Source organism: Lynx rufus, unplaced genomic scaffold, assembly GCF_022079265.1.
Source record: "Lynx rufus isolate CCGP_SWC_20201006 ecotype Redwood Valley unplaced genomic scaffold, mLynRuf1.p SCAF_7, whole genome shotgun sequence".
NCBI lineage: Eukaryota > Metazoa > Chordata > Mammalia > Carnivora > Felidae > Lynx > Lynx rufus.
Window position 1 is genome coordinate 35,889,465 of NW_025814889.1, and position 27,322 is coordinate 35,916,786.

General features: G+C 52.1%; 2 protein-coding genes across 2 annotated transcripts in view; one reads left to right on the forward strand and one right to left on the reverse strand.

The window, feature by feature from the left end:
* Positions 1–27,322, forward strand: part of CACNA2D4 (calcium voltage-gated channel auxiliary subunit alpha2delta 4) — a 111,500-nt gene that overhangs the window by 67,221 nt on the left and 16,957 nt on the right. Inside the window, exon 26 of the mRNA XM_047066487.1 lies at positions 1,531–1,611. Coding sequence (XP_046922443.1) covers positions 1,531–1,611 — 81 coding nt within the window. The remainder of the gene's footprint in view (positions 1–1,530; positions 1,612–27,322) is intronic.
* LRTM2 (leucine rich repeats and transmembrane domains 2) lies at positions 6,976–13,651 on the reverse strand. The gene is made up of 3 exons (XM_047066488.1): positions 13,578–13,651; positions 10,383–10,973; positions 6,976–7,430 (listed from the first exon to the last, which is right to left on the reverse strand). The coding sequence occupies exons 1-3, from the start codon at positions 13,642–13,644 to the stop codon at positions 6,976–6,978; spliced, it is 1,113 nt and encodes a 370-aa protein (XP_046922444.1). The 5' UTR covers positions 13,645–13,651.

Below are 27,322 nucleotides of genomic sequence, written 5' to 3' on the forward strand. Positions count from 1 at the left end.
AAGACAACAACAGCTTCATTGTAATGGGGAGTGGGTACCCCGAGGAGGTGGAGGAGTCACCTCCAGGGTGAGTGGAGTCTTCGCTCTGCCTCTGCAGGCTGACTCTGTTGCCCTTTGCCTGAGGCCTGGTGGGCTGAGTTCTGCCCACACAGAGCCATCCTTTGCAACCAGTCCCTGAGAAATCTGCCAGCACAGAGCAGTCTCACCAATGCCCAGGTGCCTCAGGCTCATCACTCCTGCTTCTAGACATTTCTAGAGGCAAGGTGAGGAAGCTGACTTCTGTGTTTATTGTGGTTTTATCATGGCAAATTCCTCGGATCAAGGACAACGCTACATATTGTAAGTTGCTAGTATCAGAGTAATTTTGGGTTTCTGTGGGATATTTGATTATAGGGAGGTGCGGATAGATGAGCTTAGCAAAAGAGATATGAGAAAACAGTGGTTAATTTAAGTTCTGCTATAGCAGACGATTTCCACACGAGCTTCTCATGACCTATTTGTTTCGAGCAACATTTGATATATAAAGACATTCTAACAAGATAGCACTTGATAAAATTTTTCCCCTTTCTTGGAATTTTTAGTAATGGAAATTGGCCTGTGGACAAGAATGCTTTGAAAAGTGAAGCCATGTCCCTGGACTGAGGAAAATTAAAAAGCCCGAGGTCAGATACTAGCCCATGTCTTGGAGCCAGAAAGCTCTGTTTTAATGTAGAGCTGAAACTGCCACGTGAATTTTGCACCTGTGGTGGCCAGATTCTCTTAGAAAATGTGGGGGTAGCAGCTCAAGGCAAGCCCCTTGCCCTTCAAGAGCCCAGCAGAGTGTCCCAGAAGCACACCAACCATCTGCAAAGCGAAAGACATGGCTTGATAACGGGGTGGTGGTGGCAGGTTGGCCAACAATGACCAGGATTTATGGAGTGCCTCAGAGGTGTCAGGCACTAGCCAGCCTTCTGTGCCTGGTGCAGCCCTGGCATCCGGCCTCCAGAGGGGCTGGCTGTCAGTGTCACCCTGACTCATGTGACTGTTGAAGGACAACCCAGGATCAGCCACTGCCGAGTCCTGGAACGCAGCCTGTCCTTCTGCTAGAAAGAATCATTTGACGCAAGGCAAGTCTTCTGAGTGGAGCATGTGCTGAGAGGGTCACAGCAGTGTCCCTGAGCTCAAGCGAGGCAACAACCAGCAGACAGTTGCTGCCCTGAGACAGAGCAAACTCACAGTGTCCTTGTGACGTGGACAACACTGCATTGTCCAGGTGGGCAGGGGCTGTGGTGTATTTATCTGTCAGGTTCAGATCTGCACAGGAGGGGCAGTGCCTGACACTCAGGAGGCGCTCTGCAAAGACCAGTGGTTGATGGTAACAGAGCCACCATGGCAACAACTTCCCCAAACACTGCCCCCTTCGCCCCAACTTATTCAAGGAATGCCCTCACCTGGTATTTATGTTGTCTTTTCAGCCTACCCAATCACTACCCAACGACAGGCTCTTCCTCAGGTACTGAGAACTTGACTTAGCAATTTTTGTTTCCCCAGAAAGTCCAGGCCAGCCAATGGTAGTAACAGCGAGCACTGCTGTGGCCGTGACGGTGGACAAGAAGACAGCTATCGCTGCAGGTAGGAGCTGCCCTTTGCGCCACCGTGGTCGAGGAGCTGTGAGTCAATGTCAAGAATAAGGCACACAGTAATAGCAAGAGGACCCTACCTATGGTCTGCAAGTGACACAGCCCTCAGGCCATAAGTTTTCCCAAGTGAAATGTGGGACTAAGGGAGAAAGGAGTCCTCCCAAGCCATTTTGGTTATAAAACCATAAAATCTTAGATCCAAAAGAGTTTAGGAAGTAAAATGAAGTTCAGACAGGTTAAGAGATCTGCTCCAGGTTGCACAGGACAGAGACTGCAACCCAGACCTCCTCACCACCCCTCTCTGCTACTTCCTGCTTCCATCACCTTGGGTCTAGCATCCTTCTGTGGAGAGAGCTGGGCCTATGACTGAGACCCTAAAGTATGAGCCCGGGACGCATGCTCAATATGTGCCAGGCACCTCGGAAACTGCTTCCTGGGCGCATCTCCTTCAGCCCTCAGGGTGATCCAATGAAGCCGATACTTTTGGCTCCATTTTACAGATAAAGAAACTGAGACATAGAAAAATTATTTGCCCAAAGTCACCTAGCTAATAATTAATGAAGCTAGAATTTGAACTCAGGTTGCCTCTCTTTAAGCCCCAGCTTCCTACCCCATGTTGCCATTTGCCACAAATGTGATGAGAGTACCCAATGACCCTCCCACACTGCCCTGACTTGGTAGTTTCTTGGTATCTAAAAGAGTCCTTTGCATGGGTGCCTCCTTGCCTGAGTGCCGTCAGGCCTGTGTGGTGAAGCCCTCAGCCCTCAATATAAATCCTCGCTTCGGTTTCCATGTCTCAGAGCCAGCTGTGTTCTGCAAAGCTGTGCAATCCAGTGAGCAGTCAAGCATCAGCCACCACAGGTCCTGTCCTGCCTCACCAGGGGCCCGGAGCCATGTGAAAGGGCTCCAGCAGCTAGAGCAGGCAGGGGCAGGCAGGAGTGGTGCGCCTTGTCCCTCAAAGCTGGATTCAGGGCAAAAGAGGTGGGAGGAGCCGGCTAGGGTCTGGCAGAGATTGTCCAAGCCTGTCTTACTGCCTGAAGAAACACCAGCACCACTGCTGGCCTTCAGGATGTACCGCTACAGCATTTGGAAGGGGCCATCTCAGCCACCTTTTTAAACTCAGGCCACAGTGTGCTAACTCCAGACCCATTTCTAGGCCAAAACTGGACCTGAACTTGTCTCTCTAAAGACTGTTCTGTGGTCCCAGCTGAAATCTGTGCCTGTCCTGCTCCCTGTGATATGGACCTTCTAGCTCCTGCTAGACTTGAGAGTCTAGAAACCAGAGGGGACAGGGGTCAGGCTGCCGGCTGCATTCTCCTGCACTCTCCAATCACTTGGTATCATTTTTAACTCAGAGCTGAATCAGAGCCTCCAGGGGTTGCCATAGAAACTGTGTCCTGGTGCCTCCGGTTTAACTCACTGCAGACAATGGCTCTGACGCTCTGGGATGCATGGATGTGATAGGAAAAGAGTGAGGCACTGGAGACCTTATACTTCAACTTTTTGGGGAGTGTCTCCTTTTGCAATTTCCCTTCCATGGCAAATGGCTCAACCTCCCTGATACTGGGGCCAGAGGAGGCCAATAGTTGAAAGCAGAGTAGGCAGCTTATTTGCTATCCTGACAGTTTCATCCCTTGGAAATAAGTGGCACCATGTGAATGTGAGCTGCAGGACCAGGTGAGCAAGGTGGCTGCCGGGCGGGCTGCATGTGTGGTTTTGCACACTGAGCAAAGGGAGAAGGTAGGAGACAGGTACTCAGACCAGCTACGGGGACCGGCTACATGCCAGATGTATGCATAATGACACGGGTTCACACAGAAGGGCAGATGAATAAAGAGGGATCATTTTGATCTTAAGCAGGTGGTTTATCAACTGTTTATGCAGAAGTTCTAGGAATCTTTTTGATCAGGATCCAGTTTCGATTTCCCATGCCCTCCAGACCTACTTGGAGAATATTGCCCAGCATAATGATGGTGGCACCATAAATTGCAAGTGTGTTTCTCTAGCACATGTCCTTGTAGTACACACATGCCCCTGCCTAGAGGCCTTTAGCGACGAGCCTGCTGTCTGGAGCCGCACGAGGTCTCCTCCACTTACTCTGCCTACATGCAAATAGGCCTAGCTGTCAGACCTGTGTGTGTACATGCACAGCAGTGACGTGCATGACACACCTATGCATTCCCCAGGCCTGTGCCAGGCTGCTGAGGGACCTTGGTCTCTGCTTCTGCGGCAGGGCTTGGGGAGTACTGTCTGTTGGGTCTGATACACCTGCTAGGCTTCAGGAGGCAGCACCCCACAATTATCACTGCCTCTGAAAAGCAAACAGCCCGGCTCTGCTGGGAGTCCAGCTGAATGCCAGGAAGGGGCCTGGATGGCTCACTTCTCCCTAGGGCTTGCTCCTGGCTCACTGGGATATCATCCAAAGGAAAGCTCCTAGGAAGGAGAAAATTCTGTCTTGGTCTCTGATGACTAATGAACCATAGAGCCCAGGCCCAATTAGCCAGAGGCCGGTCCAGGCCGGGAGATGAGTCACTCCAGCTTGGGATGGATGAATAACCCCAGAGATCTGGCCCTCTGGCTCATCTCCCCTCCCGGTCTCCCAGCCCCAGCCTCCAGTTTATAATTCGGGTCCCGTCCCACCACTGAACCTGCTCAGTCCTGTGGAAGATCATATTTGTAAGCTCAGAGTGTCATCTGCCTGTCCCTAAAGTCAGTCTTGAAGGTGCAAGAGGATAATAGTTTAAAAGGGATTCCTCTTTCATGTTAGCAACACCCCCAATCTCACCAAAGCTGATAAAACCTAACCAATAGCTCTTGGAGAGCCCTGCCCCCGCCTCCCATCACACAGTGGTGTCCTCTGGGCAAATGCATGCCTTCCTACCACATCCACTCATCTGTCCTTGACTGTCACAGTGGATGAGCACACAAAGGGCTCGGAGCAGTGACAGGTCTCCAGCTGACCTTCACTGCCCAGTGCTACATGGAGACCCAACCTGAGGCTCACGTACCCATACTGTGAGGCCAGCACATGGGTGACTTGTCACACTCAGCTACAGAACCCGTTCTAACCCAGAACTCAGCCCTCCACATCTCTCCTGGCAGTGCCCCAAGGCATTCCCTCAGGCAGGAGTTTCCTGTCTGTCTTATGGAGGTCTGGACACTGGGGTGACATCCTGAAGCAATTTTTGCAGCTGCCTGGGGAGGTCAGGGCACAGGAAGCCACTCTCCCAGCACCTACATGCCCTCCCCACCCAAGGAAACGAGGAGGTACGTAGGAAAATACAGTCTTTATTGTTCTTCTGAAACAACAAACCAGAAATATAATTTTGCCTTTAAAAATCTTCTGTCTCTGGCTGAAGGTACCACCATTGACAACACCCACCCCTCCCCTCTCTTTCCCTTAGAAAATGCCTAGATCTGGTATTAGCTGGAAAGAAGGAAGACTGTGCCCCCAGCCTCAGGAGACATGTTTAGCAGCCTGCTAAGCAGCATTCCCTGCCTTCCCCCACAACATCCTTCACCTACCATGGTCCTCTATGAGGTGGAAGGATCGAGGGGTGCAAGGCAAGGTGGACATGCCCTGTCCTTCCCTGTTCCTCTTCAGACCCTTGACCTCAGTGATCCAGTGGCCTCTTCCCAGGCCACCACCAAGACTCCTGTCTTGGAGCCAGAAACCAGCCTGATGCCTCCCGACCCTCCAAAAGCCTTGGAAAACTTGTGTCCAGCAGAGGGAGACCTAGTACTCATCTGAGATCAGACTTGCAGGAGGGCACAGACCTACAAGAGGGGACTAGTGACCCCCAAACCCCATACAGCCATCTTCTCACCTGCCGCCCCTTTTGTGTAGGCTGCTAGTAACAAACAGGCCCCCTGGCCCATGCTCTGGTTTGGAGCCCAGTCCAGGTGCAATTAAAACCTCCAGAAAGCCAGACTGAGCACGTAAAACCCTGGGAAAGGGACCCCACAACTGAGGCTTCTGAGCAGAATGGGGCAGCCCTCTCTCTGCCCCTGGGGTCTGCTTGGAATATGCTGGCAGGCAGTGAGCTTTGGTGAGGGCCACCTGCTTTCCCAAGATGCCACCAATCATGACCCAGTCCCCACCCCAAGGTCCCAGGCCTAGAGCTGCTTAAGATGGAGGGGTGAGGGGTACAGAGCAATGGTTCTTGGGCTGCAGGCTATAGGAGTGGAACTGGTGGGTGTCCCCATGGGGCCTGGCAGTGATGATGTCCTTAGCGCTGAAGAAATGCCCAGTGGTGTATGTGCCTGGGCTCCCGGGAGGCTGCCATCCACACATGCTGTAGCTTCAAGGCCTCTGGGCCGGTGTCCCTGGAAAACCCAGCAGGAGAGGTGTGAGAGGGTTACCATGGTGACAGGCAGTCTCATCCAGCAGCACCACTTTGGCCCACTTCAGAGGATCTCAAAGGAAGCCTTGTGTTGTCAGTGTGTGCTTCTCCCCCTGTTGACTTGAGAAGATTGCGGTGAGCAAGCAAAAGGTTCTGTGGCCTGAGGGCTAGAGATCCAAGGGGAAACATGTCTCTACTGCCCAAGTTCTCATGACCTGTGTCCATGTGATTCTGTGTGTGTATGTGTGTGAGAGAGAGAGAGAGAAAGAGGGAGAAAGAGACAGACAGACAAGACAGAGACCAAGAAAGAGAGAGATTTCCAATAGATATAATTGCGCTGGTGATGCTGAGTGTGTGTGAGAGTGGATAAGTGAATCCAGGAGCAATGCAGTCGGTGTGGCCTATAGCAAATAGAGAGACCTAATGGCTTCAGCAGAGGGGGTGTGTTATAATCATGTTTCTTAGAGCTGGGTCCAGATGCCATGGCTGGTGTGATTGTACATTAGTACTAGCAGTTGAAAGCTGGACCCAACTCCGACACTAAGGGCAGCTGAAAATATATTCCTGGCTTAGAAGAGGGTCACAGAAGTTGACCCTTGGCCCCCCTATCACTTCTTCCCCACCCCTAATGCAGATGAGGTGCTATGAGCAGGAGGTAGGGAGAGTCACCCAGTCTACAGCCAGGGCAGGAAGGGCAACAGGGGAACACTGAGTCCAGAAGCCTCCACTTGCACACATATCCTTTCTTCCCTATGGCCAGAAGCTTAGGGAGATCCCCCAGGTGTTCCAGAGACTTGGTGGCTCAGAAAGGAGCATGAGCAGGAGCCTTTAGCACAAGGGTGGCTTCCGCAGAGACTTGGAAGTTCATGGAGACAGCCGCACTGTGGCTTGTTTGCTGGAGGGATGGGGAGGGGGGGGGGGGGCTATGGTGGAAGGAAGGGCAAGCCCTTACTGAAGCAATCCCCAGCGTGCTCTCCCAGCCCATCCTACCTAGGCCAAGTGGGGCTGGGCTCTCACGCCACAGAAGAGATCTGCTTCTGGTCTTCATGCTCACCCTCCGGGTCCCCCATTAGGGGCTGCCTCTTCTTGAGCTCCCGGTGGTACTTGGCCATAAGGGAGGCATAGATGCAGCCATAGGCAGCAGCCACCACCATCATGATGCAGACAATGCCACAGACAACCCCCGCGATGATCACCGTGCCGATGGCCCGCCTCACGCTCACCGGCCGATACCTCTGCTTCTGGGGGCAAGCAGTGCTGGGCTCGGGCTCGGGCTCAGCCCCTGGCTTGGGTTTAGCAGGTTCAGGGCTTGCCTTGGTACAGGGTGGCCCAGGAATATCCAGCCCAGCTGAGCTATTCTCATCCTCCAGCTGGGAGCAGTAGTTGAACATCTCCATGGGGACCACACGCATGTCCTTCCCCCTCAGTTCCTTAGGTAGGGTGCAGGCAAGCTGGTCCAGGCGCCCCCCTGCATCCAGGGAGAAAAAAAGGAGGAGATGACGAGACATGCAGAACCTGGACTCCCTCTCCCCATCCCCAGAAATCCCAGAAGGTCTAGTTTCTATCAGGAATGCAGTCAGTCCTGAAATCACATCAATAGGAGAGGAAGAGAGAAGAAAAACTAGCATTTATTAAGCCAAGGATCATGATAGGTGAGGTATATATATCATGTCATTTCATCTACACAGAAGCCATATGAAATGGATATTACCATTATTCCCATTTTAGAGCAGCACACAACCATTTCAGTCAAGCCTGCTCCCTCCAGTGTCAAACTGATGCACAAGAGTAAGGCAATGCTTATATATGGAGGTACTCAGGGAAGAGTTGACAATGCAAAGATAGAGCCAAGAACCCTGCCCAGGCTATAATTCTTCTCTTCTCCTTGCCCCTGAATCTGCCCGTTCACTATCTGTAAACCCAGGGCACTGTTCTCCACAGTATCTAATTACTCCAGAGCTCCTCCCTCTCACAAACAGGACAGGTTAAAGCCACTGTCACAGTGACCACGCTTCCATGCAGAACCTTTTGGTTGCCCAAGACCACCTATTTGGAGAAAAAAGGTCGGGTGATAATGTTTTCCTTTTCCTTTTTAAGAGCAACTATAACCCATTAGCACCCCAACCACAGCATCTCTGAGTGAAGCAGCATCTTGAAAGGAAATCCTGAAAACCCATGAGGGCAAAGGAGAGGGGGCCAGTGCTAATGAGGGGGTGTGGGCAGTAATAGGTGCATGGGCTAATCACAACAATAGTGATAGCCACACAATGGTGAAGTCATGAGGGCATGTAGATGAAGAACATGGGTGGGGTAAGAGAGAAAGTAGCTGAGGAGAATCCCCTAGGATGTCAAAGTCAGATTTTGGCATTCTACCACTTCCAGGCAAGGGACACCCCCCCCTTCTAAATGGCTCCTGCTAAATGTGCTCCTGCCAGTCCATCACTCCCAGGTCCATCTCCCAGCACAGCTGCTGCAAGCCTCCTCATACAACAGATATGCTTCTCCTGGGATGCTGATGAAAACACTCTGGGATTTTTTTTTAGAGAAATGCAAGGTTGAAAACAACTGTACTATTGAAATTTCCAAAAATATATATTCCCATTCCATGCCCTTTTGTGCTGAGAATTTAGTTCCTGATGACTATATGAAAGGACAAGGACATTCCCTTGGGATAACACATGGGTCTGAAGACACCTGGTCTCTAGTTCCCCTATGCCACTGACTGCCTGGGTGACCTATGGCAGGTCTTACATCCAGTGAAATGTGTCCAAGAGCCACCTTTGTACAGGCAGGAATTGGGTGCTGAGATGGGGACAACCTCACCTTCCTGCTCCAAAACCTGAGGTTGAATCATCTTGCACAAATTATTTAATTTAATTGCATTTGAGTCTTGTTTTCTTGGCCATAAAATAAGAACAGCTAACTCACTTAACTGCTATAGGGATTAAACAGATAATGTACATGAAAAAATATTTGTAAACTGGAAGCTATATTAATTATTATTTCCCAACTCACAAAAATGGGAGAAATTATCATAGTGACTAACATTTTATGGCACTTTACAGTTTGTAAAATTTTTTAATTAACTAACACATGAGAATATCACCCAAATAATTGAGATGGTGGCTGGATATGAAACAAAAGGAGTAAGACTGAGGAAAAGCATTAACACTCTTCATATTGATTCACTCATTCAGCAAATATTCATGGAGCGTCTACTTTGTGCTGGGCACAAATTATGTCTTATTAAGTCCATTTGCTATTATGGATATTACTAACAAATGAACAAATAAGTGAATAGGTTTCATGGAGGACTTACTTTATGCTAAGTACTTGTCAAGACACTTTTTGTGCATTACTATTTAATCCTCACAATGATTCTATGAGATAGGTGTTATTTGCCCCATTTTACAGATGAGAACACTACCACAAAGAGGTTTCTCAGGATCCCACAGCTAGTAAGTGAGTGACAGGGCCACACATCAAACCCAGATCTGGCACTTTTAACCATTATGCTCACTTCTTTGCCCTCCTTTTCCATTCCATTTTATAGTCATTCTAGAACTTTCCCAGGTTAACAAAAAGGGGAAGGGAAAAGAGTAAAACTAAAGATAGGTGGGGGCACCTGGGTGGCCCAGTCAGTTGAGCATCTGATTTCTGCTCAGGTCATGATCTCGCAGTTTGTGAGTTTGAGCCCCGCATTGGGTTCTGTGCTGACTGCTCAGAGTCTGGAGCCTGCTTCAGATTCTGTGTCTCCTTCTCCCACTGGCTCCTCCCCCACCTGCACTCTCTTTCTCTCTCTCTCTCTCAGAGATAAATAAACATTAAAAAAACCTAAAGACAGTTGGCTTATTAAAAGCTTTGAATATAAAACTTCTTGAGACAGAGAGTTGAGATCATCATCAGAGTGAAAATTTGGTTTTATCTGTGGATTTAAATTACATTCCACACTCCTGAAACTGTAGATATTTAAGAAGGTATTGTATTATTCAGAAGAGCAAGGGTGTTTTTTCTTCCTCCTATCATGCCGGGGAAGCCCAGAGGCATACCTGGTGGGATGCAGAGAAAAATTATACTGAGTCTTTAAGTTGCCTCATGAAACCTACAGAAGTGAGATCAAGTTACAGTGAGTCAGTCTAAAAGAAAAAGAACAGGAAGGAGGCTGGGAGCTGGGAGGGGTACACAGGGAAGAAAGCGTATCAGTAGAACAGGAGGGAAAGCAGCACGGGCCTCTCAGCCCTGCTGATGATTTGGATCCGAGGCTGAGACTCTTCCAGCCAGCCCTGCTGGTAGAGAGGTAGGACCACCCCCTTCTCCCTGGACCTCAGCCCTGAGTCATCGCTCAGCCTCCAGGAAGTGTGTTGGGCCAGGGGGTGACCCTCCCAATTCCTCACACCCAGGCAGGACTAGCTGTGCTTACCTCGGTAGGAAAACCACTCCATCCAGTGCTTGAAATCACGTAGGTTACAGTCGCATTCCCAGGGATTGTCCCCAACCTGCAGCAGCTGCAGGCTTGCGAGGGGTTCAAATGTCAGCCGGTCCAGGTTCTGCAGACGGTTGGAGCGAAGTGATAGGGAGCGCAGAGCCGGGAGTCCATCGAAAAGGCCAGGGGGCAGCTGGGCCAGGCCATTGATGGACAGGTCCAGGTGGCGAAGCAGGGGAGAGTGCTGCAGCAGGTCCCTGTCCAGGGTCCTGATGCTGTTATTGCGCAGCTGCAGCTCTGTAAGATTCGTCAGGTCCCGGAAAATGGAACGGGGCAGCTGGTCCAGGAAGTTGTTGGATAGGTCCAGCCGCTGCAGGCTGGACAGATTGGCGAATGCCCAGCTAGGCAGGGCACTCAGCTTATTGTTCAAGAGTAAGAGGGTTCGGGTGGCAGCGGGCAAGTCCGGGGGCACCATGGTGAGGCCTAAGCCACTGCAGTCCACCTCCAGGCTGCGGCTGTCACACTTACAGGAGAAGGGGCAGGCGGGGAGGGCCTCCACAGCATACAGGGTGATCCAGCAGGTGATCCCTGGAGGGGAAGAGAACAAAGAGGTGGAAAGAAAGCAACAGGCTGGGGGTTATCACCTCCTGCTTCTATGCCCTCCTTTCTAATTTGTATCATAATGGCCTCTTGACTTTATCTGTTTTGGCCCAAGCCACAGTCAATACACAAACCTTTACTGACCACATAAAAAGATAATTAACAAACCCAAAGCAGGTCTATATTATTGGACATCACACAATGTCAGTAGGGCTTCTTGCCTCCCAGCATATCTGGCAAAAGAATCCCTTTAGTGGAGTACAGTTCTGCAGAATGGCAGACCTGAGTCCAGAAGACAAGCAATGTTGTTCCACAAAAATGTCCCAGCTTGCAGGCCTCCCATGGTTGATCTTCTTGGGAGTTTGGGCCCACTGACACCATAGATGTTGACAAAATAAAGGATCTAGTAGTCAAAGAAGCCTCCTCCCTTGTTCCTCTCCCAGTGTCACAGAGAAGGATTCTCTTTCCAAAAGAAAATGGCCACACTACTGCTTCCTTCTCCTCTGTACCCCCACCCCAACTTGGAGCTGTACTAGGCTAAGACATGCCATGCATGGAAGCATGAAGACCAGAAGCTTGAGCCCATCTACAGTCCCACTCCAGAGACCACTGTGGAAATGATGAGGATAAGATGCACAATTCCACTTCCATGCTGAGGAAGACTTGGGCACAAGCCACTTCACACCATAGGTCCAGAAGTTTCCTATTTATTCTCATTCTAAAACCTGCCATGAACTTAGGCTGGGTTCCTGTTCCTAAGGGCTGCAGAATGGACCCATTAACAGCATTCCATTAGTGATCCCATGTTTTGCCCAGGACCCCTCTGAGTAAGCTCAGAGCCTAGTCTGGGGAAGGGCTGGGGGGGTGGGAGAGGGGCCTAAAAGAACAATCACAACAGAGCAGTTCATCCTATTGCCCAGCAGCCCTTTTTCAGAGTGACTGCGAAAGTTAAGTGTCTTCCTGAGTATCAGAGAAGCTTGCTCACTGTGAAAGAGTTTTCTCTTTCTCATCCCTGGGATGAGCTCAAAATAGTTCAACTTCACTAAGTCAGCACCCGGTCTGGCAAATTACTGGCCCCATCTTGGATGTGGGATTCATGCAGATCTGACAGCACGTGGGAGGCTGTAGAGGGCCAGGGGTGGGAGTGCCCTTTTGTGCTCTCTCTCTTCCGTTCATGGCATGTCTTAGGCTAGTGCAGCTCCAGGTGTGGGGGTGCAGAAGGGAAGGAAGAAGTAGTGTGGCCATTTTCTTTTGGAAAGAGAAGCCCAGAGGAAAGACCCTAGCCAGGGAAGTGGCAGAGAAGTTCAGACCCAGTTCGTGGCCCAGGTGGCCCCACCCAGACAGGCAGCAGCCACCCTGACTTGAGTGCCTGAATGAATCTGTGTCTGGTAGATGTCCGACTGTCTGGTGTCCTCAAGAGCAGAGCTTGAAGGAACAGTAGGGGACTGTCCCCCCCCTCCACACACACACACACACACACACCTGCAGGGTCACTGACAGCTGAAAAGCAGACTGCAAGGCTGACACCTGAGCCTCTTCATTCTCAGGGGGAAATGAGCACAGTCATGGCCATGGGAGCCAACTGGTGACCTTCCCTGGCTACATGTGGACACCTGCTGCTACCTGTCACCCTCTTACCCCTCTGAGCCCATCTGCTGCCAGGTCAGCCTGCCCCCACACTACCCCCACTATGCCATTTGAAAATCAACATTCTTCAGACTTTACTTTCCACAGGAAAAAATTCAATCCATCCAGCTTCCCTCTCAAAAGGATCAACATAACCAGAAGCCATTATTCTCCCCACCCCTGAGAAATTCAGGGTGACATAAAAGCTCTGGTGACAAGAAAACATAATCCTGTATTGCAAGGTGTTGAATGATTCCAGAATGAGGTTGAAAGGGGATCTGAGCAGCTCGGGGATCAGCCATTCTCATATGATGAATAATTCAGGCTGCTTATGTAGTGGGGCAACCACATCACAGGACTGACCTTACGAGGGGAGAAGTCAGGCAGAATAATGTTTTTTAGGACTATGTCTTACCTCTTAACCACACAGCCTTGGGCAAACCGGTCCTTACAGACCTCAGCCCTCTCCCTCATGTGACGAGAATTCTCAGGGCTTCTTTCAACCTGACAACTTAAAGCCTTTCTTATGGGAAATGGATGCCTCAGTCTCCTCAGAAGGAGGGGTGGGACCCAACCTGTAAGGTCCTTCCAACACCACGACCCAGGAGCTCTCTAGCTCCCTCCATTTCAGAGCTGGGAAGTCTGAGGCAGAAGAGAAGTCTCCAGGCTCACCCAGCCAATGGAAGAAAAGAGGGAGACTCGCCATTAGAACAAAAGGACTCTCCTAAACTGGACTTCTGGGCACAGGAACAGACTCACCTAGGAAAACAGGTCCACCCATCATGGCCTCCAGCTCCCAATTTAACCACTAAAGCTCTCAGCGTTGACTCTTCCTTTGCCACAGATGCGTAGCATGGGCAAGATTTTAGAGGGCAACCTCTGGCCCCCAGAGCCCCCTGCAGCCTGGCATGCATCCCTGCATGCCAGGCTAGCCCCTGCCGCTTGCCCCCACCCCATGGTACTCACAGTAAATCTGCCTCCACAGCACGGCAAGCCCGGTCCTTTGCTCGGGGCCACTGCCCCGGGCCAGCATGGTGAATGCCACAGCTCTCAAGGCCCTGAACCTCTGGGGAGAGAGGAGCCTCTCGGTGTGTGCTGTCAGTCCTGAGAGAGAGAGAAAGAGAGTGGTGAGCAGGCACTCGAGGCCCCATTCCAGCCCAGGGGTTAGGGAGAGGGCCAGGTGTCTCTTTACACTCCTTGTCGTCCCCTCTCCTGTTCTTCTCAGCTCAGCTATGGTTCCCTGGGGGGTGGGGGTGGGGTGGGTACGAGGGGCAGAGAAGCCAGGAATCCTTCCACTTCCCTGGGTGACTGGGGAGGCAAGGAGGGCAGGCTCCGGCCTTTGGCATAGCACTGGGCTCTGTGTGTGGGACTCTTCTGCATCCTCTCCCCTGTCTCTCTTGTTGTCTCTCTGGTGTGTTGATCTCTAAAATGTCTTGGAAACATTTTATGGTCTCCTTTGTGGGCTTTCCCCCATGTCACAGATGGGGAAATTGAGGGATCTGTCTACCAGGTAAGCAGAGTGAGGCCATAGTGACACTGTTGCCAGGCCCGGCGCTGCTCTTACCATGGCCCCCGAGGAGGCAGAGTCTGCTGCTGAGTCAGGTGTGCAGCTTGGGCCTCGCTCTTGCTGCCGGATGGCCTCCTGCTTCCCCTCCACCTTTGCCTGAGAGGTGAGGTGCAGTGCTCTGTCTTCCGCCCGCTGGGCTATAATAAGACTCATCAGCTCAGGGAGTTCATGCAGCAGCTGTCTATGCAGGAGACAGGGGCAGGAAGGAGAAGAGGAGATTTTGGAGCACAGGGAGAGCTAGGAGTGGCCCTGGGGCTGCAAGAAGGCAGGTTTCTCTCGCAGATGATGAAAGAGGGGTACTCACCCTGTCTAGGGTCTCAGGACCTGCCCTGCCCCAACCCTATGGCTAATAAGAGGGACACGGGCCCTCCTCTGGTCCTCATTTCCTTCCAGATATGGCTAAGGCCCTTAGACAGAGGCCAGAGCCTCCACTCTCCCAGCCCCAGCAGAGGAATGGGAGAGGAGACTGTGGTGGGCTGCCCTGCAGCAGGATGGGACAAGGTGGGGAAGGGGACAGGGGAAGGGAAGACCCTGCCCACAGCCCAGCCCCTCCGGCTCCCAAAGGGCACCGTCCTCTCAGCCCACTGCTTCTGGCTGGCTCCTCTGGTTTTCTGCTGCAGCCTTCCCTCTCCTCGCCCCCTCCCCTGCCCCCATCCTCCGGAGCCAGGGGCAGAGTTAAGCAGGCAGCTGAGGAGGTGGAATGGGCTGCTGGGAAGCTAATGCGTTCAGCTCTGAAGTCTCTGCACCCAGTGAAGCGGGTTTCCCTCAGGCATTTCAGGTCCTGCTGCAGCTCCTGGTGTCTCTCACTGCCTCCCCAGCTCCCACTCTTGAATCCAGCTGCCTCTGGTGACAAAACCCACATAAAACACAGCGACCCCTGCGAGAACTTCAGCTGTACTACCAGCAAGAGCAGCCTGGTGTGTGGGGGTCTTGGCTTTGCCTTCCCCCCACCCCTCCACCAGGGAGGGCTCCAGGTTGTGCAGGCCTCCCAGAAGCTGGCAGAGACAGCCACAACAACTGGCCCCTGACATGGGGCGTGGGGAACAGCCAGGTTCCCCACACTGCCTCTTGGCTGAGGTGTGAAGAAGCCTAGAGCACCTCAGGTATCTTCTCCAGCTGTTCTCTCAGGGCCAGGCCCCCATAGGCTCCTAGTTCAGAAGCCCAGGCAGGCAGGACTCCTAGTTTCCTTCTGGTCCACCACTCCCTAGCTGTGCAACCTTAAACAAACCCGTACACTCTCTGAGCTCCAATTATCTTATCTCTAAAAGTGGTGATCGTAATACTTCATGGGCGGAATCTCTGTGTGGATCCATTTAATTAAGGGAGGAGAGTTAGCATTTACTATATTTAGTACACATTACCTTAGGAGAGAATTCAGGCGAATGTGCCCAGCTTGGACTTGAGCCCATGATAGATGTGAGGAAACACCAGTTCCCTTCTTCTGTGGGTAGGGGAGAGCAGCTTGCAACAGCTCTAGGTAATGTCTCCTTCCTGGTCCCACCAACCTCACGCATGTGTTTACTTCTCTATTCCTGAGCAGATGGGCCATCACATGATGCTCATGGCCAGACACCCCACACACACAGGCTTCACAGACTTCCATCGCAGATGACAGTGTCCACCCTCTCTGTGTCCCTCAGGCCCTGACCCTCAGAACGATCTGTTTCTCCAGCAAGAACCCTCACATCCAGAGCTCACAGCACCCACACAATATTAGGCAGCTTGGTGGCCATCCAAGGCACAGAGATGAGGACCAACTTGCTCAGGGTCACACGCTAGATCAGAGATAGGTCATGGGCTTCTGAGCCTGGCTGCTCATCCACTCCCTGGCAACTGTGGGGTCTTAAGGGAAGACACATATGTCAGGGCAGGGTGCACATAGGCTCCCAGACACGTGTGTGGAGCTTCCAACATAGCACCTGGTGCAAACACACACCCACAGAGAGCTGTGCAGTTAGGCACGTGCTCACACACACACACACACACACGCACACGCGCGTGCACACACACATGCCCTGCCAGCAGCCCTCCAGCCCTCCTCTTCAGATGCCAACAGTCAGCACAGTGAGATGCCTGGCAGGTCCCAGAAGCCCCCAGCGGACAGATGTACAGGGGCACCTCCAGCCTAGAAGGGAGGTCTAAGGAAAACCCTGAAGGGCAACCTCTACCACAGGACTTTTTCTATACCCAGACCCACAAGGGTGCTGGAGACCCAATCCAGGCCTCCGCTCTGCTCTTTCCAGCTTTCTGCAAGGAGACAGGTGGCAGAGAATCCCTCTCACCCAAGCCCAGGCCCTATGTCCACCTGAACCTCCTCCCCTCTTTCAAGCAGGTTCTCCTTTTCCACCCCACTTACCCCTCCCTGACCTCAGTGTCACCCCCATGGTGAGCCGAGGAGTTGACCAGCAAGCACCCATCAGTGGAGACAGTGGCCTGGAGCAGGTCCTGATGCCCCATCCCCAGACTTAGACAATGTCACCTATACAAGGCAAGTCAGGCAAGTTGCCACAATGCAGACCCATAGGCATCATCTTTCGAGGTGGCAGGGCACTGTTGACCCTAGTATCTCTGGAGATATGTGATGAAAACAAAATCCCCCAGGCCCATGGGTGGGGGATGGGGGCTTCACCTGTGCTCCCTAGGGAGCTGGCCCTGCCTCCGTGGGCACCATGGAAGTGACCTTTAGGGAGATTTGGGGCTAGAACCCAGCACTTCCTGGCTCCTTGGCCCTTTGCCCACAAGCACACCTCCAACCAAAGAACCCCTTCCTACCCCCAGAAGTATCTTGCCTCATCAGGAAAGGGGGTGACCTACATTAGGAGAGCAGCTGCTGCAGCAGGCGCTGGCCGGCTGCTGGAATAAATTTACACTGTCTGAGAGGGAAGTCCCACCCAGGATGGAGAATGAAGGACAGAAGAGAGCAGGGAGGTCCTGCCAGAAAGATCTATCTCCAAGTCCTACAGCTTCCTGGCTCTGGATGCCAGACCTGCTCCTAATCATCATGGGACTCACTGTCCCAGTCCCAGAGACAGAGACACCAGAGAGAGGGGCTGGGCCCCAGCAGGAAACCCCTGCCTCCTTTGCCAGCCTGTCCTGAGAGAACCAGGATTGGAGGATGGGGCCAAGGAGCTACAAGCAATCAGACAGAGAACCCCTGAGAACCCTTTGCTACTGGGCATGGTCCATGGGCCTCGCCTAGGCATTTCTTAGATGTGGAATCTCAGGTCCCACCCTGGTCCAAATGAATTAGAATCTGAATTTTAACAAGATCCCAAGCTTGAGAAGCACAAGACGAGATTGCTTCTCCCCCAGCAGGCCCCGGTACCTCCCAGGAGGCCATGCCAGTCAGTCTCTGGAAGCCAGGCCCCATCTCGGAAGCGTCAGTGACCTGGGCCGAGTGGGGAGGATACTGACACTGGCACCCCCTTCAAAAAGCCTCTGTATGGGACGAAGCGATGACCATAGCCACAAATGTCTGTGTATAGTGTCCTTCGTCCTCATAACAACTCTCTGAGGTTGGTATTACTTTTAACACCATTTTTGCAGATGGGGGAAACTAAGGCAAAGGAAATTAAGTAATTTGCCTCTGGATAGGCCCTGGAAGAATGAATACAGCTTTGGGTTCAAGCAGTCTGGTGACAAAGCTACTAACTCAGCTGCCTTTATAGGCTCTCGGGCTGTTCTGTTCCTTGTCTGTTTACACACGGAGGTTCCGGGTATAAGAAGGAAAAAGCAGAAAAGGGAGACGCAACCTTTCACTCATACAGTACTTCACAGTTTACACAGCATTCCCTCACCCACTGTCTCACTGGATCTGAGGAGGCAGAGGTTTAATGCCCCTCCTCCTAATGAAGAAACAGGGTCTGTGAGGTCCTGGACTCAGACACAAGCCCGGTCTCCCCCTCCCAGCCCCTCCTTCCAGTAGCATCATAGATGTAGGGAGAAGCCCCAGGTGGCCAAGATCTTAGGAAAGGAAGGGAAGGGGGCTTTCTAGAAACCTTCCGGCAGAAGGTTGGGTGCTGAGGTGAAGAGGGTAGGCTGGGAGCTCCAGGGAAGCCAGGGGTGGAGGATAGTGATAGAATGAGAGGCAGCAATAAGAGCAGAAGGTTCCACGTGCTCCTGCTGAGCTGAGTGGGTGCAGCATCCCCTGGAGACTGGGAGTGGGGGCTGCTTCCCGGGTGGGGTACCTCACCTCAGCCCCCTGGGCGAGGAGCAGCCAGCCAGAGCCCCCAAATCCGAGTGCTCAGGTTAGGTTGGTGCAGAGCCATGGCCTCTCTGTGCTTCTGCCCCTTCAATTCCTCCTACAGACAGAGATAATCCTCCAAGTGGAGCTGCCTCAGACCCCAGCTAGAAATCTCCAGCACACCCACCAGCAGCCTGGTGTCCACACCCTTCCCCTGATGCCTCTGTCACGTCCATCTCCCCAAGTCAAGTGTCCAAACCATACAACTGCTTAATGCCTATTGTACCTCAACCCAGGGTTCCTGACTCCTGGGACATCATGCTGTCCCTGCCATTCACCTCCACTGGTATCTCTCCCTTCGGTCAAGTATCCCTAGTTGAGGACAAGGCTTCTGCATGCCCTCAGCATCCAAGACTCACAGGACTTACAAGCAGAAAGGGACTTCGTAGTCGCCTGTGCACCCACTTCACTCTGCAGAAAGGTGAAGGTCACAGGCGGGTGAGAAGCACCAAGAGGGTGAGAGGCACCTGCACCGCAGAGCAGCCTGAGCTGAGCCCTGTTTGGTGGGGACTGTGCAGGGCTGGGCTCTGCACCTGCTGCCTCCAGTCTGGCCATCTGGGCCCTTCCAAGAGACATTCTCAGTCTCTTCCTGCCTGTCACCCCCATAACATACACTGCCCAGGCAGCACGGAAGCAGGTTTTTTTTAATCTCTCTATCTGTACTTGGAACAGGCAAACCTTCCTGGTTCATTTCAAAATGCATACCCCATTCTCACCCCCAGCTTCCTGCATCCTGGTTTTCTTGTTGAATATTCCTGATCCCAAACAGATCCTCTGCTAATCAGAACAGAAACACCCCCTGAGTCGTTCCTCACCAGAGCCCCTCTCCATTGTGAACAAACTAAGCACGTTCATTGAGGTCATGGATCTGGGCTCAGGCCATGGCTTGGGTCCATTGAGGTCATGGATCTGGGCTCAGGCCATGGCCTTGGGTCGGGGCGGTGGGGGGGTGGGGAGGGGGACAGAAGAGGCTTGATCTGGGTAGGAGGGAGAACCCAAGAAGAGAGACTGCCTCCACTCCAAGTCCTTCCTCCCCAGACACCCCAACATTACATAAAGGCCCTCCCCTGCCTCCTCCCCATGATACCCATTCCACCAAAAACAGCCCAGTAGGGCCCCTTGGCTTTAGTGCCTAGGAAATGGGAATAAGGTTTGCTTATCTGGGCCCCAGACACAGCTTCCAGCCAAACCCCAAAGAAACCAGATCGGTTGCTTAAGAAACCTCCCTCCTTCTCCTGCCACCCCCAGGCTGGCTTTCCTGGGCTCCCTCTTTTGGCAGTGCCCAAGACTGAGACTGTGGCAGCGGGGAGGTGGGGTGGGAAAAGCAGGAAGCTGCTTCGGGTTTCCCTCCTGCTGGACTTCCCCCGCCCCCTCCACGTGCTCAGCCTCCCCTCCCCTCCCCCAGCCTATGTAGTTATCTAAGCTGCCGGGTGTCAATCTGAGTCATGCCAAGGCAATGCCCAATGCGCCCTGACAGCCAGGTGCCACCCTCACCATCACCCCCAGAAACTCTGAAAAGCTTAGCTCAAGGAAAAGACAAAGCAGTCACTGGAACTGAGCTGGGTGGTCTGGACTCCTGGTCAGACTACCCTCTCTGCATTGTCAAAACGGGCCTCGGGGCTGCTGAGAGCAGCTTTCCTGATACAACTCAGGGTGTCCATGCCCCACTGGGTTGGGAAACCAGGTAGGAATGGCTTGGCCATATACCACCCTCTCCCCCTAAGCTGAGTCCACAATTCCCACCATGGCATAAGGCTTCTGAACCCATTTATGGATAGAGGACCTGGTGTGTAGCTGGGGGACACCCCGAGCGAATTCTCACAAGCCTGGATCCATCCCCTGCCCCTGGGACCCTGGAGGGCTGGGAGCAAGGCCTCAGGCTCACCAAGGAAGAGCTGCAAGGCTTTTCTCCATCGTCCACTCCCAGCCACGCCCCCACCAGGAGGCTTCCCCCACAGCCGCGTGGACCCATGTCCATGTAGGGAAGAGCTCCACTGCACCCTGTACAAGGGCAGCTTCCTGAAGGCCGACAATCCCGTGCTGAGGGCATCCTGCGGAGAGGCTGCCCCAGGTCTATTCCCAGACCTCAAACAGCATAGTCCTCCAGCCTGCCATCCCCCCACCCCCGCCCCACCAAGCTGTCCTCTGTACCAGCCCTGTCACCAGCATCCCTTTCCATAGCACCCAAGCTCCTCAGGCTGTGTCCGTGAGCCGGGCAGGCAGACGGCACAGGGCTCTCGGCTGGCACTCCCCGTGCTGCAGGGATTGGTTTCTATGCCCCCCGGGGCCTGTCATCTGGCACTGGCACTGCCCTCCTCTCCCCTCCCCTTCCCCAGCTGCCCCCTCCCCAGCAGAATCCCAGCTCACCTCCCCAAGGCTGTGATGTCAGAGTACCCCTGGGTCCTGTATCTTTGGGTCGCCCAGATGTCCGGTACTGAGCACTTCCCCAACCCCAGCCATCGTTCCCAGGCAGCAGGCAACAGCCACTGTCTGTGCAGGGCCAGGAGACCCAGCAAAGATGGGCCCTGTTCCCTGTGACCCAGCCACCCTGCAGCCCCACCGGCCCTTCATTCCTTCTCTCCAGAGGACAGCACTCACCTTTCTTCACCCTGACCGCAAGCTCCTTAAATCAAGTAGCTCTTAGCCGTCCAGCGAGCCCCTCCTGGGATTCCTGGAGAAATCCAGACAGCACTGCCCAGCGGAGCGCTGGGGGCACTGAGTCTCCAGTCGCCCGGCCGGGAGCAGGGACCTGGCACGCAGCGCACAGCACGGGGGAGAAGGAATGCCTGCCGCAGCTGCCAGGGGGACGGGGCTGCTGGGTCAATAGCAAACTGAGAAGGAAAGAGGGAGGGACAGAGGGAGACCGATAGGAAAGGGGAAGAAAGGGAGAGGAGGGGAGCGCGCGCGTGTGCGCGCGAGCGAAGAGACGGAGCAATGGAGTGACAGCTGGGGGTACATCTGTGATGACAGCGACAGTAGCACACACAAGCGCCGCGCGCACAGGCGCACACACACCGGAGGCGCTTGCGGCCAGAGGGCAGCGCTCACCCTTGAAATGCTCACATTTCGGTGGAAAAAAGCACCTATGGATTAACCGCTTCCAACTCGAAAGGAGGAAAGCTGTTGAAAGCCCTTGTACCCTGTACCTCCATCTTCCTTCCCCAATGTCCTCCAAGCTCTCCCTGCCCTGACCGCCGCCCCCCTCTCCTGTCTCTCCCCTTCCCTTTGGAGAAAGAGGGCCAGGACCCAGAGGGCAGAGAGGCCCCTAGGAGGCTGGGTCTGTCTCCCGTTCAGAGATCTGCAGGGTAGTATCTTCCATCCTGCCTGTGGAAAAGGAAAAACTAAACCCTTTTCCCGGTCAAAGGGTGATTTATTCCAGAGAGGGTCATTGGAGGGGTGCAGAGGACAGCCCATATGCCTGGCAGTCCTCCAGAAAGGGGCCCTGAGCCACACAGAGCTAGTGTCATGGTCACACATAGATCACTGAGCTTCAGTGACCCCAGACCAGGGCTATTTAAGGAAGTAAAATGCCAAGGCTGACAGGCTGGGAGCTAAGGGACTGGAGCTGGTTGACAGGTTGTCTGTAGTGCCCTGGGGTGAGCCCTGGAGGAACCAGGGGTAAATGCAGCCCCGCCCCATCTGACTTGGCTTCCTTAGGCTCCTTGTTCTTATCTAGATGAGGTAGGCTTGCAGAAGGGAAGAGACTGGTATTCAAGAACTCAGAGGCCTCGTTGCTAACCAATCAGGACAAAGAAGTTGAGGAAATTGATATTCCAAGAGATGGCAAGTGTCTGATCCAAAGGCAAAAGACACCAGCAACTAAGCCAGAGGAGGAGTCCCAGCCTGGGGCACAGACCCCTAAGTGACCCTTCCTTGCATCTCTTAAAATCTGCCTGACAAGCAGGTGGCATGGCACGTTGATAATATATGTCAGGGGTATCCCAGTGTCCCTCTTCCACTTTACCTGTGTTCCTTGGGGGATTCACCATCAGGACTGGGGCAGAGGTGGGGGTCAGGTCGAGAAACCCCCAAGATGCCTCTGACAGATGCTCCTGCACCATCTTTTCTGTCTGCCCTGCTGCACAACACAGCAGCAGAGGCTCAGACCACTGTTCCAGGAGGAAAGAGGGCATCTTATACCTGGGAATTCACCTACACAGAGGTCAAGTGCATCCTATCCTTCAGGCTAACTGCACCCACTTACCTCTAAACAGATCTTGGCTCTCCCAGCTCCTTCCCTGAGTCTGAAACACCCTTCGTCCCCATGGGTAGCCTCCCCCTTCTTGAAAGTTCAGCCAGAAAGTCACCACCTTTACCAAGTTTCCCTGTCCGGTCCACAGACTTGACCTTCTCCAATCTATGGCCTTTCTTTGGGGCACCTTGCGGTTCATATCACAGAAAATGTACAGCAGCTTTCTGTGGGATGGCTTATCTTCTTTCATATACTATGAGCTGTATCAGAAAATGGACTCTGCCTCTCCCACACCCCAGTACATTCTTGTCAGCTGAATCAGGGCTAGAAGGGAAGAAAGAGCCCAAGCCTAGGCATCAGGAGACCCGGAGTCTAGACTCTGCTGCTCATTAACTAGCTATTAGCTAGTTAATGAACCTGACAGCCCTGGGCCTTATTTTCCTGCTCTATAGAATGAGGAGGGAGAATGATTGAGATCTTGGGTCTCCCTTCTGTTACTGGCACTCTATGACCTTGAGCATCTGCTGGAAAACCAGCCTGTAGGGTAAAAGATGGGCCCCTCCTAATCTCACAGCTCTTGATCAGTTAAACGCTCTCCAGGCTGAGTTATCAAGGCAGAGAGGGGGGAAGGACAAAGTAGCTATGAGAGCTAGGGGGTAAAGTGTGGAGGTGCTGGGAGAATGGCTCCCAACAGGGATCATTTCTGTGTGTGTGTGTGTGCACAGCTGCTTTGTTTTGCCATCTGTAATGACAAAGCAGCACTGAGGTGACAGCCAGGACCCCAAGCAGATAGGTACATCTTGATAAGCCATCTGCTGCCTGTGGCCTTATTGAGGCTTTTTGTTAGGTTGTCTGACAGTCAAGGGAATGTTAAAGAAAAGCTGCTTCGGAGGAAGGCACAAGATCATTGTGGAGGAGAGATCCTTGTGCAGAAGCAGGGGAGAGAGGAAAGGCAGGAGGAGGCCAGGGGAGGGAGAAGAACAGGCACTGCTAGGGGCAGCAGGAAGGAGCATCATTTCTCTGCCTCTGTCAGGTTGTAGTGGGACCTGGGGTCCAACGTCTGTCTCTGAAACAAGGACCAATCACGCACAGAAAAGAGGGGGTCTCTTAATAACCCACTGGGGGTGGCAGCCCAGAGAGGCCAGTGCTGCACATTCCCATGGCCCCTTTGCTTGGATTTCTCTTCACCACTAGTTCTGTGCCTGCCTGCAAACATAATACCATGAAGTATTATCTCCTGCACACAGCAGGCTTATAGGAGGCACTAGGAGGGGGGTGACCCCCTGGTGCTCCCCTGAGACAGGCGTCCAGTGAGGTTCTGACAGTCGACCACCCGAGCAAGCAGAACAGGGACCCAAGGGCCACCTTGGCAGGTCTCCCAGGAGAGAAGCCTGGACTCTCGCAGTGTCTGGGGTGGAAAAGTACAGTTTGGGTTGTAAAGCAGGAATTGAACAGGATTTGAAATGATGAACAGCAGAACAAACGATTTGTTGTTGAAGATGCTCCCGTGATCCTCACTACCTCCCCCACTCTATACCAGCCCCTGCTGTCAGGATCTAGCAGATCCTACCATGAGGAAGCTCTTTTTGTCTCCCCTAAAGTCCCTGTTTCTTAGTGGGCTCCCTCCTAGGCCTTCAGGGGAATCAGAGCACAGCTAAACCTCTAGGGTCTCAAGTCCAGATCTGTAAGAGTCCAGGCTCCATATGGGAAGAAGGAGCTCAGCTCAGTCCTAAGCCCTAAAGGTAAGGGATGAGATGGCAAGATCTTGTAGAATTTGCTTCCCAGTCAAGTGGCTGACTCAATGGAATTCACAAATATTTACTTAATTCAAAAAATAGTTATGGTGGGGAGCCTGGGTGGCTCAGTCAGTTAAGCATCTGACTCTTGGTTTCAGCTCAGGTCGTGATCTCATGGTTTATGAGTTTGAGCCCTGCGTCGGGCTCTGCACTGACAGTGCAGAGCCTGCTTGGGATTCTCTCTCTGTCCCTCTCTCTCTGCCCCTCCCCTGCTCTCTCTCTCTCTCTCAAGAATAAATAAAATTTTTAAAAACTTAAAAAAATGTTTATGGACGGGCGCCTGGGTGGCTCAGTTGGTTAAGCTTCCTACTTTGGCTCAGGTCATGATCTTGTGGTTCTGTAATTTGAGCCCCACATTGGGCTCTGTGCTGACAGCTTGGAGCCTGGAGCCTGCTTCGGATTCTGTGTCTCCCTCTTTCTCTGCCCCTCCCCTGCTTGTGTTCTCTCTCTCTCTCTCTCTCTCAAAAATAAAACATTAAAAAAATTTTTTTAATGTTTATGGAGCCCCACAGTATGTTAAGTATTATACTAGGTGCAGGGATCAGAACTCACTCCCTCTTCCCTACTTTTAGCCCCCATGCTAATAAGGTGAGGCAGGCAATAAATGGGAATAAAATAAATCTGTTGCTGAGAAACTAAAAGTGATGAAATAGAGAGTGGAGGGTGAAGGAGTGGTCTGCTCTGTCTGGAGAGGTCAGAGAAAGCCTCTCTAGGAGGCAATGTTTGGGCTGAAATCCGATGATGAGAAGGAGCCAGCCATGTAAAGTTCTAGGGGAAGAGCATTCCAGGAAGGAAGCACAGCTTTGATGCACAGCCATTTAAGGGAGAAGATGATTCAGGTTGAAATCAGAGAGAATGGCAGGGCAGGCTCCTGTGGGGCTTTGAGGCCATATTACAGAGGAGTTTAGATTTTGTTCCAAAACCAGTGGAAAGGCACTGGAAGGTTTTAAGCAAGGGAGTGACATGACTTGGTCTTCAGAAAGATCATTGCTATGGCTATTGGGGAACGGAGGGCAGAGAGGCAGGGAGACTGCTTAGGGATCTAGCACATTAATCCAAGTGAGGGATGTTGGTCTGGCCCAGGGTGGTAGCAGCAGAGGGTGGAGTAGACAGACTTACAGTGTTTTGGAATAAGGGCTGCCGAACTTGGATGGAAGAAGGGAACATGAGAACGATTAAGTGGAATATGCCCCAAACGGAAAAGTCTCAAGGAAGGTCACATTTGGGGGAGGAAAAGCCAGAGTTCAGTTGTGAACATGTGAAGTTTGAAATGCTTCTTGGTGACCCAAGTGGAGATGTAGGCAGTTGGAATGTCCTCAATTCTGCAAAGGACACCCAGATGCAAAGGACCTGGAGCTCGCCTTAGAAGAGCTTCTGGTCCAGTTGTGAGATGGAACCTAGGGGAGAGACAATCTGCTTGGTTCCCCACTCCTCCCATTTCTAGCCAAGAGCCTCAAAAACCTGTTTCATTAGGGAAAAACTAACTCCCACCCTCTCAAGCCTCTCTGTGTTAGAATCACAGAATTTCTTCTGGCTCTGGAATGTCATGATTCCATGAGAATTGGCTCTGAGCAGGCAGGTAGAAGGGCAGGGTCTTCCTCTAGGAATCGTCTGAAATCTCTTTGACTATGGAAGCCAAGGACAAGGGTCAGTGGCCCAAAGATCTGATCATTCTAAGCATTAGTGTGACTCCTCTCTGACAATTTTTAGAAAGTTTCTTCCTTCACTCAGGTTTCTTTTGTTGGTGAAAGAAATGGTCTAAAATGAATATCATTGGTGGTCTTAAAAGGAAGAAAGGGAGAGAGAGTAAGAAGTCACCTGCAAGTTTAGAGGGAAGCATGGAAGGGAGGATAGGGTGTGGTCACCAGTGCTGGACTCTCCAGCACAAGCCTCATGTGTTGATCATGTGCTGTGTCAGTGCATCTCTCGTCTTTGTCATGACCAAGAAGTGGGTGTGCCTGCGCCCTTCCCACCCCTCCTCTTAGTCATCAGACCTTGCAGCTCAAAGAAGTGCACAAAGAACTCAAATGTTCCCATATCATAGAACCTGTTCCAGAAGGCTAGCCAAAGTTCCAGCCACAGAAGTACCATGAGACTCCAAAGAAGGGGAGGGGCTTCTCGGGGCCTTGGTTTCATCATCTGTAAATTCATGTATCTAGAATTGCATTGTCCAGTATGGTGGCCATCAGCCACATGTAGCTATTTAAATTTAATTAAAATTAAATTAAAAATCTAAAATTCAGGCCCTCAGTCATACCAGCCACATTTCAAGGGCTCAATAGCCACATGTGTCTAGTGGCTACTGTATGAAACAGTGCAGGTCTAGAACAGAAAGTTCAATCAGATAGCATTGCTTTACAACAGTGGTTCCCAAAATATGGTCTCTGGACCAGTAGCATCAACATCATCTAGAAACACTTTAGAATTGCAAATTCTCAGGCCTCACGCCAGACATACTAAATGAGAGACTCTAGGGACAGGGGAAAACCTTCCAGATGATTCTAATGCATGCCAAAGTTTGAGAACCAAGGCTCTAGTGTAAAATAATATTCTCCTCCATTATCTGTTTGAGCCTCAACAATCTTATACTCATTCTGCCTTCCTAGGGCGAGTATAATCATGGCTCATTTTGTAACTGAAGAAACAAATCCAAAGATCACAGCCTTGGCAAACCCAGGGCCAGAACTCTGGCCCCTTGACCCTTCCTTGTCTCATTTTTTTTTCATAATATTTGTCTAGGATCATTCCATATTGAAAAAACAAAAAAAAATACAATTCTGTTATCTCTGTGCCATTCTAGAACTCCAGCCCATTTAGAAGAGCCTGTTGCTGAGTTTTGGCAAGTCAGAATGGTCACAATGGAAGATCTCTCCAATGAGTGGTCATTGGGGTGCCTAGAATGTCTCATGAATA

Bases quoted from the DNA above. Each gene is read 5' to 3' on its own strand.
- LRTM2 (XM_047066488.1), bottom strand. From the start codon at position 13,644: ATGCTGGCCCGGGGCAGTGGCCCCGAGCAAAGGACCGGGCTTGCCGTG. The intron at 10,974-13,577 runs GTGAGTACCATG...CTTCCCCTCCAG, and splicing joins GCTGTGGAGGCAGATTTACT to GGATCACCTGCTGGATCACC. The intron at 7,431-10,382 runs GTAAGCACAGCT...CCCTGGATGCAG, and splicing joins GGAGTGGTTTTCCTACCGAG to GGGGGCGCCTGGACCAGCTT.